General features: G+C 32.7%; 1 protein-coding gene across 1 annotated transcript in view; it reads left to right on the top strand.

Moving 5' to 3' along the window:
- The window catches only part of LOC143225730 (2-oxoadipate dehydrogenase complex component E1), a 69,097-nt gene that overhangs the window by 32,175 nt on the left and 19,139 nt on the right, over nt 1-17,783 (top strand). Inside the window, 2 exon segments of the mRNA XM_076455652.1 lie at nt 2,896-3,087; nt 13,011-13,112. Of these exon segments, the coding sequence (XP_076311767.1) occupies nt 2,896-3,087; nt 13,011-13,112 (294 nt within the window).

Raw genomic sequence — 17,783 nt, 5'->3', positions numbered from 1 at the left:
AGTTGTTAGAGTGATGAACAGAGGTTTGTTCCTCCTGAGTGATGTTTGAACTCATTATTCTACTGAAGGAGAAGAGGGTAAAGCTGGGTGCCCTTCTATCAATAATGGTGAATGTTTTTTCTAGATGCATTGTAGGAGCAGGACCAGCCTACATAAGAATCTCCTTGTAAATTCAATTCAGAGATTACTCTTTACCATTTAGTTGAGTGTGGCTCTTTTTTTGGTCATCCTCTTCCTTTTGATGATCATGGTAAAGGGTCCTCAACTTCTCATAATTCTGCATATGGAGTATCAATTCCTATGCCAGTGGTTGGACTTAGTTTTACTACATCTTTCTCATAATTTTGAGGGAAGGAGGTGTTACTTTGCTTCTAAGATTGAGAAGCTCAGATTTGGGTTTGTAATCCCTAGCAGAAAAGTATATGTTTCTTCAAATTGAGTGCAGTGTGAAAGGTTCAATAATTCTGAGTTCAATTTTGTGCATTTTGCACTTCTTCAGGTCGGGATGAGGGTTTGTCCACATTTGTTGCTTGCCTTCTCTTTGTAATTCTGGTGGCTTAACATGCAGAACTCTATAAGTTTTAGGTTGAGTTTCAGTAATATCACATTGCTAAATAAAACCAAACACAAAGTGGTCCTCTTACTTTAACCACTACACCTCAGATTTAGATTGGGTTCCATAGCCCTATAATTCCAATAATAAGACATGGGACCTTGTCTGGCTTGTTGAAGTCTCAATGAATTCACTTTCTTTTAAATGTCTTAGGAGTTTGCCTCTGTGACCAGTCAAGCTTTTCCCACCCAGGAATTTCTTTTAATGTTGTCTGGGCAAAGAGGATACTACTTCCAGAAGTAGTTTGGACCCTGCTAATATGTTATTACTACATCTCATTTTTGCACAGATACAGATGCTTTTTATGTGGATCTTGCCCTCACTAACCTCTCCACCTTTTCAATTTTGGAAGTTAACATTTTCCTATACCAAAAATGTGTTTCCAGTATTACTTACCTTCTCTCACACTCTCTTGTCCTTTCTCCCCATAAAATGGCCAGTTTAAGGTTGCTAAATTAGACCATCTGAAAAAAAATGAATGGGTAAAAAAACATGAAAAATACTTGGCAGTAATTTAGGTTGATAGAAAAGAAAGCAAACATTGTTTGCCTGCTCTTCCCAACAGGGGTGTTAACAGTTTCCCTTCAACTCCACATGTGAGCTTGCATTGCTTTAGTGATTTTAGTTTTAAGCTGTTCCTGCTGAATTGGATCAGAAAATAGCAAACAAAAGTGAAGTGAATGGGATATAATAATGGGGAGCTTGTATATGGATCTGGGATAGGGGAAACATTGAGTTAGGTGGATAGAATCACAAGATTTAACTTGCTTTGGACAATAGTGGATAAAAGGCTGAAGGAAGTGAAAAACGATTCATACCAATGCTTAGATGGGATAAGAAGGGAAACTTTTGTCTGGATAAAGCTAAAGTGGGAGAGGAGGTAAGTATTGTCAGAAATACATATTTCATATGGGAAAATATTAACTTCCTTACATTGTTTGATTATTTGTATACTCATTTAATTATTAAAATTTCAGATTTTGGTAAATGGCCAGATTAAAGTTTTTACTTTTTTAATTCAGGTTATAAAGACAGTTGTGAAAATTAATTATAAATTTTATTTTCTGAAAATAACGATTTTTTTTAATTATCATCCAAAATCTTAAATTCCAAAGTGTAATTGACACTGTTTTCTTAAAATCTAATTATTTTAATTGGCCTAGTGGTTAGTATGTTGGACTATGGACCTAAAGGTTTGTGGTTTATATCCTATTGCACTCTTATAATTATAGCTATTGGTTAAACGTAGAGTAATGGTTAAATCTCACTGTTTGATCACAGTAGATTAAGAGTTGGCAGTTGGTGCTGTTGAATCACTGCCTTCTATCTAATCTATCATTTGAAAGGTAGGGAGAACTAGCAAAGACAGTCATTGTAAAGCTTTGCACAAATATTCAAAACAAGTAAAAAAGATTTTCTCTAAGACACGTTACAGGAGTTTAATTATGGGAATTGTTTTATTATAATGGTTGATCATTTGTATGCTCATTTATTTACTAATTGTTAAGTTCCAGATTTTGATATTTAGTCAGATCTGTGTCTTATAAATTTAGATTAGAGGGAGAAAATTTTATAATTGAATTTACTGAAAGCAGTTTGTTTTATAAGTTAATAGAAACTATAGAAATAAATTCTAAACTAGTTTTGTGCATAATGATCTGGAGTATTTAGTGTTTTTTTTAATATCTGAAATCACTTATAGCCTTTAAATTCTTATCCTCAAATTTTCACAACCACAATAAAAGAAAAAATTGTGAATAAAATGTTTTAAATAGAAAACATATTTTGTAAATACTGGAGGACTTGTATGAATAGTTAGAAAGTGCGTGAAATATTTTGTACTCAAAACCAGTTTTTTTTGCAATTATGTATCAGTAACTGGCAGAAACTAAGTTGTGTAATGATGTAAATATTAATATTTATGAAAATATTCTTTAGTCACTTGTGTACTTCTTGTGGTGGATTTATCTGAGTAGCTTTGTTGATTTTCTCTTTTACTTCAGAGTTGTTTTTATTTAAAATGAAATATGAATACATTTTGAAAATTTTCACTTTATGTTTATTATGCAGTTATGTATGACCTTCTTACTAGCATAGAAAATTCTGTGTATTTTCATTGGATGTAGGGGTCTAGGAAATTATTACTATAAACATTTCACTATGTACATAATACATAAATAAGATTATATAAATGTAGTGATTGTTAATAATTTTTGTGGGTGTTTAGTTGTTGTAATTGCACTCTTGATTTAAAATCTTTTTTAATATTTTTCATCTCTCAGGAAATAGTTAAAGCTACTCAGCTAGCACTAGCATACAGACAGAAATTTTGTAAAGATATTATAATTGACTTGGTTTGTTTTCGACGTTGGGGTCATAATGAATTAGATGACCCAACCTTCACTAACCCTGCCATGTATCAAGTGATTCGCTCTCGACATAGTGTTCCAGATGGATATGCCCAAAAATTGGTGGTAAGATATTTTAATTTTTGTACTGTAATCCATCAAATAATCTGAGTATCTCCACAAGAATATATGTTTTACATGCAATATATTATATAATATGAGTATCTTCACATGTATATATAGTACTGTATAGTCTTAGGACAAGAGATATTTTATCATCCTCTCCATTTGATGGGACGATTCTTCTTTCCCATTTAAAAAAAGAAAGAATTTCAACACCATGTTCATGCTTCACAATCCCTGTTGAAAACTGAATAAACCAATGTAAAAATACTTATTGTTCTTTAGAATTCTCATATACTTGTACCAAGGGCATACCATAAAGGTTCCACATGAACAAACTGAAATAACTGTCATGGTACCCCATGCAGTGTCTTAGCTACATAGAAAGAAGCTAGCATATGGTACCAGTAGATGCTAGGAGGAATTAATTTAACATCACAAATAAACCTTGATAAAAACAGTGTTTAGCACCACATATTAAATTTTGTTGTCATGCCACAGCACAAAGAATGTAGAGAATTTTCAGTAAAGAGTTCACATAAAACCTTTACATGGTAAAGGATGGATTCTTTAAAATATTGCTGCAGACTTGATGTGTTCCCCCAAACACTGTCAAGTACACCCTAGATAATGAGACTGAGACAAGTAAATTTGAAAATATGAAAAGATGCAGAACACCTAAACTCAATGATACTGATGTTAAGTATTTTCATTTATGAAGCCTTCGAAACAGAAGGAAGACTGCCACTGACCTCAAGCATGAGATAAATGACCATGTACAAAATGACAGAAAAGTGTCCAGATCTACAGTATCAAGAAGACTCAATGAAAGTGGAATATGTGGTTGTGTAACAAATAAAAACCTTGACTTCAAGAGACTGAAATTTGTTAAAAGGTATAAAAACTGGACTGGAATTGTTGATGATTTGAAAAGGGTGTTATGGATGAATGAGTCCAAGTTTGAAATGTATGGTTCAAAGCAAAGGTTATACATTTGGCAAAAGAAGGGTAAAAGATACTTGCATCAATGCATAGCAATAACCATGAAGCATGGGGGAGGCAGTGTGATGGTTTGGGGGTGTTTTTCTGCTGAAGCAAGAGTAAGTATTTGCAAAATAGATGGAATAACGGAGCAGTACAAATACCATCAAATACTGATTCATTATGATATACCCAGTGGTTTGCATACTATTGGTAAAGGATTCTATTACAAAGAAGATAATGACCCCAAATACTCATTCAACCTACACAGAAATTACTTACCTAGGAAAAAAGTTACTGGATTTATTCAAATAATGCAATGGTCCCCACAGATCCCCAGTATCAACCCAATTGAACAGATCTGAGATTTCATAGATAAAAAAACTTGGCAAATCAAAAGCTACTTCCATAGAAACTGTGGAGTGTATTAGAGAGACATTTGGAGTAAAATCTCAAAAGACACTTTGATTAAATATATTGCAATAATGCTTGAAAGATTAACTGCATTTATTAAAGAAAGAGGAACGCAAAAAATATTAACTGTTTGCTGAACTCAAGCACTTCCACTGAGTTTCTGTTGTACTAAGTATGAAGTTTAATTAAATTTTGATGTTTTACTTGCAATTTACGTTTCATTGTTCTTTAAAAGTAGTCGGATCTAATTTTTGGCTTTGTCCCAACACTTTTGCATACACTGTATGCTTTACGTGCAGTCCAGTAGATATAGGTATCTTCACAGTGAGAAGTGCTTATCTTTACCTGTGTATGCCTTACATGCAGTCTGTTAGGTGATCTGAGTATCTTTACATTCATTTGTGTCCACCTTTCCAAAACATACTTACATGTGTTATGATTGATTGGATTATCTCAGTTTCTGATTGTTGGAGGAGAGATTTCCTGTAGATTCAACCAATTGCAGCCACAGATTACTCACTCCTAATCTGGAACCTCTCTTTAGTGATGGTTTAATAGTGTTAATATAAAGATAAAAGGATAGAAATTTACAGCATAAACAAACATATAAATGCCAACATTATCATAATTATGGAAACATTTTGCACAAAAAAACAAAACACCACAATCCCCAGATTCATTACATACAGTACACCTTACTCCGAAAACAGTAGAGGCATAATAGCTTACTTCAATATAGAAATATCACATCTAATCTCTATAGAAGATTCTTTTAAATCAAGCATAAATGAAACCATTTTTTGCAACATACACTTTAACAACTGGCTAACAAACCCAATCCTAGCCATATATTGTTCACCTACAAAAGACATCGACATTAACTTCTTACAGAAATGTGTTAAACGTAATCCAAAACCAATTATCATCGGGGACTTTAATTCCCCACACACAGAATTAAGAGGAAATAGAAACACACACAGAGAGTCAATTATAAAAAAAACTTTCTTTCTATAAACAACATGCACCTACTAAATGACCAAACACCTACACACTTTTCAGCTGCCAACGGCTCATACGACGTACTCGATTTCATCATAGCTCCCTAGGTCACAGTAAACAGAATCTGTAACTGTAGTGTACATGATGAAATCGCCAGTGACCATTTCCCCATTTCCTGCATGATTCACCTGCACCACCCTGCTATGAGGTACGTGACTCCCTCAATGTACATGTATACCAAAACAGATTGGCTCACTTTTAACGCTTCACTAGATTCCTATGTGCCACATTCGATTGAACATGCTAACAACAAAACAGAATTAGACAACTATGTTATTCAAGTTACAGAAGCCATACATAAAGCCATCAAAAACACAATCCATAAAACAAAGAAAAAACATTCACATAATCAATGGACTCCAGCACCAGAAATTCATCCACAAATAATCAAACACGGAGTTAAGACGAACACACTTTATAACACGTGATCCGACCATCAAAACACAGACTAACAGAACAAATGCAAAAGTTAAACAACAAATTAAAATAGCAAAAGAAATAAATTGGCATAACTTTAGTAAAAATTTGAAAACCAAACACAATCCAAAAGAATTTTGGAAAAAATTAAGAGTATTTCTTCCGACAAAAACACAAATTACTTGCTACAACAACATAATCACAAATCCCATACACATAAACACAAACCAATCTTCTTTCACACCACAATTGCCTGGTGAGACATTAGAAAGCTACCCAAGTTCAATCAATAGGAAAATTACCACCACTGAACTCAAAATTAACATTAAAAACTTGAAAAACACTTCCCCCAGACACAACCAAATACGAAACATTATTCTCAAAAAAGGCTCTACTCTCCTATTACAACACTTCACAAACATCATGAACATCTCACTAACAACTGGTTATTACCCTGACACATGGAAAAAGCCATCATCACCACGATTCCAAAGAAACAAATAAACAGGACAAATCCAGATAATTTCTGTTCCATCAGTCTGTTAAGTTGCCTTGGCAAACTAATGAAGAAAAGTATCTCAAATCGTCTTCTTCACTTCTGTGAAATAAATATTCTTCCGGAATCTCAAAATGCCTCCAGGAAAAGCAGACAAACAATAGATCACTTTACACGACTCACCGAATCAGTCTACAAGGCTTTTAATAACAACCTGGTAACCATAGGTGTATTTTTAGATGTTAAAAAAGCATTTGACAGTGTATGGCATAATGGCATTAAGTACAAATTAACACATCTGAAAATAAATCCCACTATTATTAAATGGATATCAAACTTCCTAACAGATAGAATGGCACAAGTAAAAGTTAATAAAACTATATCCAAATCATTCCAAATAACTGCAGGAGTGCCCCAAGGATCAGTCCTTTCTCCACTACTGTATATTATTTTTGTCAGCAATATACCTTTCCCCAGTTTAACATACACTCACAATTCGCAATATGCAGACGACATTGCTATCTGGAGTACCTCCAGAAACCCAGTGATGTCCATGTCTTGCATTCAAGAAACACTAAACAATGTCTCAAACTGGAATAACAAGTGGAGAATGGTTTTCAATCCAACTAAAACACAAGCAATCAATCACCTTTTACAGGAAACTAAAAAGACAAAGAAAAACTCTAGGAAAAGTAAAATTCTCACTCGGAAATAAGCCCATTAACATGAGCAAACACATCACATTCCTTGGCATCACTTTTGATTCAAGACTAACATGGAAAAACATTTTAACAGCTTATACTCATCAATCAGAAAATGCATTTAACATTTAATGACTCTAGCTAGCAAACACTCAAACTGCTCACCAAAAACCATTATTCAAATATACAAGGCTTATATCCATCCGTTAATAGAATGTGGATGTCAAGTCACATATAATATGTCAAATAACGCACTTCAGAAAATCCAAGTACAACAAAATAAAATACTAATAGCAGCATACAGACTACCATCATACATTCCTGTAAATTATATACACCAAATCAGTAACTTACTAACTCTTAGAAACAGACTCACAGAAATGTCATACAAATATTATTTAAAAGCAGAACACAGAAACAAACTAACTGCATCACTATGTAAATTAGCCAGTGCACCAACAAAATATATTTCACCATATAACATATTTAAGCAATCACAAATCACACAACAAAGTACATAAAGGATAAACCGCATGAATATAATATGTAGTTCTTTTTCAGATCTCGGACACAGGACAGGTAAACCTTTCTGTGCCTATCTTGTGAAAGTGGGTTTTCTCGGGGGCACTCCCGTTTCTCCCCACATCCAAATCTCAGGCATTGGATCTTTAGATCCCAGCCAAGGCAACATTATTGCCCAGCCCTGAAATAGGTGGTATCTCGTTCATATTTGCTTTGACATCTGCTTTTTGGGCTCTGGCTTAGCTGGTCTCTCTGGTGCCACCTTTGTCTTGCTCACCAGTATTAAGACCAACCTCACTTCTTTACTCAAGAAAAGTCAAAATAGAATAAAGGCAAAAACCCTATGGAAATTTCAATAATTTTTCACGTGAGGGGATGAAGAGGAACCACGTTCCTGACCACCCCATTTGGAGAGAGAATTCTTTAGATTTCTCTCTCTCTCTAAACTAAACCCCTGCCACGTTTGTTTGCGTTTTGTGTTTCTTGTCTTCCAGAATTTGTCTGTGTCGATGATTCTAGTTTTCTCTCAGTTTATTCTGTGTCCAGTTGACATGGTGTGCTCTGCAATGGCTGAATTTTGTATTTTCATGAGTCTTGTACAATCTTTATGTTCTTTTATTCTTGTTATGAGTTTTCTTCCCGTTTCTCCAATGTATGTATTGTTGCAGGAACACAGAATTTTGCAGATTACGTTTTTCAAATTCTCTTTGGTAGGTTGCTGTTTTTTTGTTTTTTTTTATCAGCATGGACTTGAAGGTTAGGATTTCCATCAGACTTCTATGTTGAAGTTTTTGACTGTGCATTTGAGTTTTTCAATGAAATGTTGCAGGTATGGTAGGTAAAAAGGTGGTAGTGGTGGTGACCTTCTGATCTTTTCTTTCTGTTGTGTTCTTCAAGGAGTTTTTGATGAAGGAGGAAGTGTAACCATTCTGTTTAAAACTCTCTTTTATCTTTTGGCGTTCTACTTTGATGGATGTCTTATTGCAAGTGTTTACTGCTCTCTTGTTTAGGGATTGGATTATACCACGTTTTATCGAGGTTGGATGGTAGGAATGGAAGTGTAGGTATCTGTATGTGTGTGGGTGGGTTATCTCTATACAGTTATGGTTATTTGTCTTGCTTGTTTGCTGATGAGTATGTCAAGGAACAGTAGACTGTTTTCTTTTGTTTGTCTACAGAATTGAGATGTTCTAATAAGACTGGTAAGTTTTTATAACAGTGGGGCCAAATAACAAACATCTACAGAAACTTGGTTTTATAGGTGTGAATGAAAGAGCTCATTCTTCAAAGTCTTTCATGAAAATGTCTGCTAAGATTGGAAATCCCAAGGCTAGACCTTGGGATTACCTAGATTTGTTCATAGAATTCCTTATTGTTTTGGAAATATGTTGATTGTAGGCAAATGGTTTATGTTCCCTTATGGCATCTAGTTTCATATGTGTTCTGTGTGGTGGAGATTTGTCGTTCAGCAGTCGTCTGATGATATGAAGGGTTTCTGAGGTTGGAACATTGGTAAATAGGTCTGTGATGTCAAAAGTGACCATAATATCCTGGGATTTGATGTGTGCCTTTCTGAGTTGTCCTATGAAATCTGTTGAATTTTGAATGGGATGTTCAATGTTTCCTCGTAGTGTAGATAAGATAGGAACTAGGAATGTAGGCAGTTGATGGCAAGGTGAGTTTTGACAATAGGTCTTAAAGGTATATTAGGTTTGTGTACCTTAGGTAGTCCGTAGAACTGAGAAGGGAAATTTTCCTTGGATCTTAAGCCTTTGGCTAGTTTTTCATTGATTAAGCCTCGTTTCTTTAGTTTGTTCAGTGTTCTATTGATGAGTCTCTGCCTTTTCTGTAGGATGATTGGTGATCTTTTTATATAGATGTTTGTCTAGTAACTGTTAGATTTTCATGTTATAATTGTTGATGTCTAGGATGACTATACTGTTTCCTTTGTCTGCTGGTAGAATCTTGTGTTGTTGTCTCGTTCTAGGTGGTTCAGTGCTCTGCATTGGTGTTTAGTGATGTTTAGCTTTGGTTTCTTGGTCTTCCTGAGAATGGTGTAAGTTTGATGTCGGAATTGTTCAGCCATAGGGTTCGGGAGGTTTTGTGCAGCAGGTTTTAAGGTTGCAGCTATGTCAACAGTTGTAACTGTGCCAGGTCAGATGGCAAAATGTAGTCCTAGATTAAGGATCTTATTTTCCGTAGTACATAGTACTCTCGAACTGTAATTGTGAAGTATGTTTATAGATGTAGGATTATCTGTCTTGATCAGTGTGTTGAATTTTTAAACTTGTTTCTTCTTGATGTTTTCTAGGATGGATGTGTAGCATTTGATGTAGAGGTTTAGGATATCTAGTGCTCTAATATTTATGGAGAAAAGTTGTTGAAGTTCAGTATATTGTATTCCAGTTGTGTTGGTTAGATGGTGCTTCTTCCATCTCTGTTCTTCTATATGCAGTCTTAGGAGGTGTCTGCTGGTATTGTTGAGGACTTTTTTTTATTTTAGTAGTTTTGGTGAAAGTAGTTTCTCTCAGTCTCGGAAAGTTTAGGATGATGTTGGAATCCCTGCAGCATGGTAGGAAGGTCAGGTGATTAGAGCAGTGTGCGAGCTTTGTAAGGTTTTTATTGTAGTTGTTGATCTTCTTGACAGAGGCTGGTCCATAACAGCTCTTTAGGTATCCTTTGATAGATTGTTTAGGCCCAGTATTCATGATGAAGCTTTGTGGAATGGATGGCAACTGCCTGTTGTAGAGAGACAAGTGTAGAAGACGACGTTTCAAAAGTCTTCCACCTGATAATTCAATAAGTCATAACATGCTCTCCACAATCCACCAGGACACTATAAAACACCTACACACACAATGTCCAAAAGACGAAAGGTGGAAGATTTTTGAAATGTTGTCCTCTACACTCGTCTCCACAACAGGCAGTTACTATCCATTATACAAAGTTCTCTGTGTTAAATGGTTGAAGTTCATAAAGAAAATTTTCTTCAATTGACAAACCAGTTTACAGAATTTATTCCTGGATTATTATTTCTGGCACAGAGAAAAACCAGGCCTGTCCTACTTCTGATATCTAACATCACATGACAATTGGAGAGTGAAAAGTTATTTTCAGTTGAGACTGTTAATGATCTTTTACGTAGTAAATTGGAGACATATATTCGTTTCTGTGGGGTTACTTTTGGGGCTATGTGGCTGCAATTGAGAGTGATCCTTGATATCCTGGAGAGAATTTAGATTCACTTCTTCTTCCTGTGCCTTCTTATAGTCTGTTAGCTTTTCAATCTCCATGTGGGATAGTGGTGAATTTATAGACTTGCAAACCTGGAATCTGGGATTCAGTTTGCTATAGTGAACACAACAGTTTGATTGATTATTTAGAATCAAACACAAATCTACACAGTGAGTTATCTGTGCTCTGCTCACAACAAGTATCAAAACCCAGTTTCTAGCAGTGTGAGTCTGCAAACATACTCCTGTTCCAGTGGGAGGCAACACAACTGATAGCCCAAATTTGCTTTGCTCTAACAAAACAAACTTACCTGAACAAAGGTGGTTCTAATCAATGATAATCAACAAAGTCTTCAAATGACATACAAAAAAAAAAAAAAAAAAAGAGGAGGCCACTTTGGGATAAGCTGCCTTTGATGTGTCTTCTTCTGTTGGTTCTTTGCGAGTATGATGTTTTTGATCTTTCCCCAAAGTCCTGGGAGTGAATATTGTTTTCTCTACATTCATGGACATTGTGGTTTATGCTGGAAGGTTTAATTCTCACTTAAGTGAAAGGACAATTATGTCTTATCTGACACAGCTATTGGAACTTTGACATTTAGCCTGCCATTGCGAGGTGGAAGCATTTTCCAACTCTCAAATAATACATCTGCTTCTTAAATTTCAGGGTTTTAAAAATGTCAATAAAACAAAAATAATAATTATATATAGATGTTTAATGTTACACGATTCAACCTACCAAGAATAAACATTTGTGGTTTTGTGTTATAATCTGTTGTAATTTTCAAACAAAATAAATAGTATAATTTAGATGTATTTTATAATTTTTTTTGTGGTGACAAGGTTGGTCAAATCACACATACCTGTATAGAGATAATAGAAAGAAAATAATAAATAAAATAGAAAGTTTTTTTCTAAACAAATGTTTGATAATTATCTGAATGTTAGAGATTTCTTATGTGAAATTTGACAATTTTTTAATTCATAAAAGTATTTTAAATCCTAGAATGAAAATTACTTAACATGTTGGATAATCAGTGATCCGAAAGAAGAAATGCACAAGCAAATTATTAATTTAGAAATCTTAAAACTCAATACAATGTGCAAATTTTTGTCAAGATATTATTAAAGTTGCATTAAACTGCTTTATGGTTACTTTAGTGGATATTGTCTGAGTGAAATCCATCCAGACTTTAGTGAAAAAGTTAATACTTTATAAAGTAGAAATTTTGAGATCTTATTTTTGAAACACTTTTACTTGTGTCAAATGTTGTTGATTCTCTGTTTGTGAATCCAAGTCATAATTGCAGGAATTAATTAGTACCATAAGTTGTTTTGGGATAAGATTTTTACATATTTTACTATTATTAAAATATGGAAATTGAGTAAGTGTTAAATGTATCAATTTAACAAGAAATTATTTCTGAGCATGAGCAAAATTAACTCAAACATACTTTATTGTGTATGATCTGTTAATTTTATCACTTTATAAACGAAAAAGCTTGCATGAATAGCCTAGTTAACATACTTCAGTTTTAGAGGTAAAAAGTGTTTTCTTCAAACAGTAGAAGATACACTAGTCATTACATTAAGAGAACATAAGCTCAGTTTTTGCTATTTTCAAGTGTACTACTATTTTATTATATTATTTAACAGACCTGCTTGTTATTTAAAAACCTAGAAGGGCTCTACTAATTACCACAAAGTAGTTATATAGTACCACAAACTAAATAAATAAGACAACAAGTATTCAGTGCAGGTAATGGAAATAAGTATGGTAACAAACTTATTTAATAACAAAATATCAGCAAAAGTCTTAATAAAAGATACCTTGATAAATTGAAAAGTGGCACAATCTGCATTATAATGATTCATTTTAATGATATCAGATTTAAAATTACAATTCAGTTATGGCTGAGAATATTTGATCTTATTGTACATATATCTGTGGTCAGTTTGTAGTACTGCAGTATTTTGCAGTGATTAGTAGGACTGGGCTGGAATGTTTTTCTACATTATACAGTGGAGTAGAACTTTATTTCAATATGGTATCTACATTATTATGAGTGCTTGTTTGTTATATTTTTATTGAACATTTTATAGGATGAAGGTGTTTGGACTGTAGAAGATATGAAGAAAATTCAAGATGAACATTCTTCTTCGCTAAATGAAAACCTCAAGCAGGCAGACTCCTACAAACCCATAGTAGGTCTTCCTCTTTTTATTTTTTATTATTTTTGTAATGTTGTATCTCACTGTTTAAATTGTTAATGTTACGGTGTTTGTGTTTTGAGTGAATTTCAAATCATATTATACAAAATTTTGTGATTATATAGATAATAGTCATCAATTGGCTTACAATAAGAGCACTTATAACTGTTCTTTCTCTTATTTTTTTCTTATTAACTTATTTCTTGTGTATTAAGTTATCTATTACTCAATATATCAAACATGATAACTTGGTAATGTATCTTTGATGCACAAAGAATTATCAAGTAATACATGTTAATGTACTCATATCAATAAATATTAAATCATCTTTGAAAGTTTTACTTAATACTTAGTTTTATCTTGTTATCTATTAAAATATATGAATAAAAATAGTCTGTATATAATAATATCAATGTAAATATTATGCATATGTACACAGACATATGTCAAACATTTATTAGCCAGATAGCAATGAATAAATTTAATATTTAAGATTTTCGTTACTGTCATATTTAATCTTGAAAAGATACCAATTTTTATCATGCTGACTTAAAGGGAAAAATTATTATTTTTATATCTAAACTTAGTGTACCATGAACGTTAATAATTATTATTTTGTGGAATATCAGATTATTTCCATGGTATGCATAGTAATTACACTGTTATGTATGTACATATGTAAAATTTATTTATTAATCTTAATCATACAAACTCTAAGAATACCTGTAACTTAAGAATACTATTGGAATGTAGTAACTGGAATGGATAACTTTTATCCAAGACTATATTCACAGTCTTGTTTCTAAGTGTGTTTGAAGAATAGTAATAATTTTCTTCATTGTGATAAACTTTACTCCCCTGATTGACATTATGAACATATACATCTTAGTATATATTTTCTTTACAGTTATATGAACTATTTATATACCATACCACTACAGTATGACAATTGTTGTCATATTCCTTGCTATAATATATAGTACAATACCCTACAAGATAAACACATAAAAGAAAACTCAAATTCTTATTTTTGTACCACACTTTTTTATTTAAGCAGTTTTATAAATACTTTTTTGAAAGGCAATAAATTTAAAAAATGTTATATAAAATTTACCTAATTTATTCTTTCAAATTAGATATTCTAATTTTATATTCTTTAAATTTTTGTAAAACTGTCAGTTTCAAAATAAATTGTTACTAACATAATGTTTTTGAAATTAATGATTACTATAATACATTACATAAATTCTGCAGATTACAGATATTATTTTTGAAAAAAAAAACTTGTAAATATTCACAGGCTTGTTTCCAAGCAGACTTCTAGAATACTAAAAATTATTTTTATTTTCATAAATTTACTCCCTAATTGGCATTATGTACTTTTATATAACCTACAATTAACTTCATGATACATAGTTCAGTAATTACAGATACATAAAGTAGAATACCGTTTGAAGGAAAAATGTATAAATACTCACTTGTATTCATGGTATTTTTTGTTGTAATTGCACTCTGATTTAAGGTTTTTGTTAACATTTTTATATTTCATTAAATAGATAAAGCTGCTTAGTTAGTATTAACTTACAGAAAAAATTATTATAAAGATACTAGATTTACTTGGTATTCTTTCAATGGTGGGATCATAATAATTTAGATGATCCAAGTTGTTTTTAGTAATCTTAATGTGTGTTTTTTTTAATTATCTACAGTATACTTAAGATGCATCTGAAGCATATACCAATACCTTAGAACACTTATTTATTAAAATTCTAGCCTTCCAATTGCTTTATATAAAATATTGCAAAACTTTGAGATGGTAAATAAAGTATTTTCAAAATTAATCATCTTTCTTATCAGTTACAATTCCAAGGATGCAAACTTTTATATAAAGAGCATAAAGGTGAAATTGAGAGAATATGTATTGAGTTTTGAACACTGTTTACTGCATAAGAAATAAAATTATTTTAAGTCAAAATAAATTAGGAAAAATTTTGTGTTACTAAAATTTCATCAAAGTAATGTACTGAAAGAAGTCTTAGAGTGAGATCAGAATATCTTTGGTTGCCTTCAGTTTAGATATGTCAGTTGTAAGAGGAATAAGTATAATTACTGAAAAATTTAGTAACTTACTGGATATTGTTTTGAAACCTTTTATTTCACATGTGAAAAGTTATTTCAAAAATGATAAAGATTTTGTAAATCAATTACTTAATGGTAGAACCAAAGTATCTTTTACAGTCATTTGATGCTGTTGCTTTTATATCAGAATATTTCACATGATTTTGGACTATTTTGATAATTATATTGATTATATTAAATGATATTTAATAAGAAAATTATTTGAAAAAAATTGTATATCTAGTTTTATCTAATTAGTTATTTGTGTTGAAGAAGAAATGATTTCAAAAATACTTTCCTCTGCTGCCACTTGTAACTATTTATTCAGCCATCGGGGTTTCAAATTTGCCTGTCTAAACATTGATTTGTTTTGTTTTCTCACTTGCTCCTGTCTTTTATATCCCCACTCATTTGCCTTTGGTGATATTTGCAATATGATATTCTCCACCTATGTCTGTGCACCCCCTATTTTGGTACCATACATAAGCATCTCATTTAAATAATTTATCTTTTTTTTTTTTTTTTTTGACAAAGCATTTAGACATGGGTTTTTCTACAAAAGTGCTGCTGTGGATCTACTACCTCCTGTTTCATTTCTTCAGTTAGACAAGTAGGTTTGTGAGGTTTTGGGACTTCTTCCAGTTGCCTTTGAATCTGTTCCTTTCTTGATGGCTAAAAGATCTGAAGGTGACTACTTTAGTTTTTTTTCTTCTTCACCTGATATTTTTCAGGCTGGGACATTTATTGCTTCGTTACATGATAGGATATCTATGCCTTGATCTCACCATGTTTACCTGAACAGCATGCTTTGACATAGCTTACCAATGCCAGGAGGAGGGTGTATATGATATTCCAACAGACTTGATCCTCTTTTAGATATGTGGGGCTCACTTTGAACAAATTGCACTTTTATTGGATTTGTTTCACCCTTACTACTGTTCTGAGGGTTTTATCTTCCCTCCAAATTTTATCTTAAACCTATCAACATTTTCCATATCAGTTTGAGGATGAATTGGGTTCTGCTAATTCTACACTTGTTGGCTTGTGCTTGTTTTTGTTTGTTTGTTTTGTTTCCAGGTTTGTATGTTGTTGGGCTGAATTGCCACCCATGGACTATCAGGAGTAAGCATAAGGGGATCCTGCCCATCCATTCCAATCATTGGATTGAATAAATTGAGGTTGATTTGCTTTCAAAAATTTGGGGAACTTGGTTTATCTGTTACACTGTTCCTCATAACTCTCTGATGCACATTACCCCAGATTCTACTTGTGGAGCTAAGGTATCTTTACAACACCTATTTTTCAGTTACTGAGGTGGTAGATAGAGGATTTTCCTCCAGAGTTTTGAGTGACTTTCTCCACTCTTAGAGAATAAGACAAAGTTGGGGCCTTCCTACTGGGTCTCTGGATGATTTTTCCAGATGTCAATAGAAGAGGCACCAGCACATGTGGGAGCATGCTTGTAATACCAGTTAAGATTTGATGCTTTACAATCCAGTTGGGGTGTACATTGCCCTTATTTTTATTAATATTGGTTTTTATATAATGTTCAAGGAAGAAAGCCCATTATCTCCTCCTAACAGTGTTTCATGTCCTTCATAATTCCAGCTGCTCCTTGCTCACTAGGTTGGGGAATGAAAATGAATATTTGTAATTCCAGACTAGATGAATTCTATCTCTTTTATTGAATAAGATACACATAATTCCATTGTTCTAAGCCTGGGGACTTGCTTTTTTGGTTTCTTCAGGTGGAGGAGAAAGTTTGTTCACATCAGTACCGAGTGCTTTCTCATTGTGATTTCAGTAGTTTGGAATACATCACTCTATGGTTACAGGTTGGGATCCAGTGAAAAGTATATCTATATCTAACATTGCAGTCCAATTGCCCTTGCCACCAACATGGGGTATAGAGACAAACCCTTTTTCAACGGATCACAGGCTAAAGGCCATATCATCCCATTTGTTGACTTGCATTCATAATTTTATTGAACTATTATTTTATGAATTTATGTAAATAAGTTTGAAATCAAATTGTAAATTATAATTCAAAGTTTAATGTTATATATGAGTTAATTTTTAATTTAAAAATAAACATTAAAAATACACACCTATATTGCTTTTGTGATTCACAAGGTATGTTGAATGCAGCACTAATTAAAAGTAGATGTTTCTGATGTCAAAATACTAAATCTGTAGTTTTGTACAAATTAGGAACTCAATTTACTAATATTAACAAGCTGAAATATGAAATAAGAACCTTGTATCTTTTTATTTTACTGAGATATGACTTATGTACTGACACAAATACAGTGGGCCATGTTCACCTCTTTCCATTTTGTAAACAGTCCCTGTGTACACTGATTTCAATATATGACATGTGAATAACTGATCAGTAGCTTATAATGTCCCCATAATGATTTTCTCAACCATTTTAATCTGTGAAAAAGCTATCACATTCTTTCAAACCAAGATTTCAAGAAAGTAGGTTGAGTCTTTAGTTTGCTCAAAGATTCATACTTTTTAAAATCTAAATACATCTTAGTTACT

This window comes from Tachypleus tridentatus, chromosome 9 (assembly GCF_004210375.1).
Source record: "Tachypleus tridentatus isolate NWPU-2018 chromosome 9, ASM421037v1, whole genome shotgun sequence".
Lineage (NCBI taxonomy): Eukaryota > Metazoa > Arthropoda > Merostomata > Xiphosura > Limulidae > Tachypleus > Tachypleus tridentatus.
Note: the sequence above shows the minus strand (reverse complement) of the source record. Positions and strands in the feature narration are given on the sequence as shown.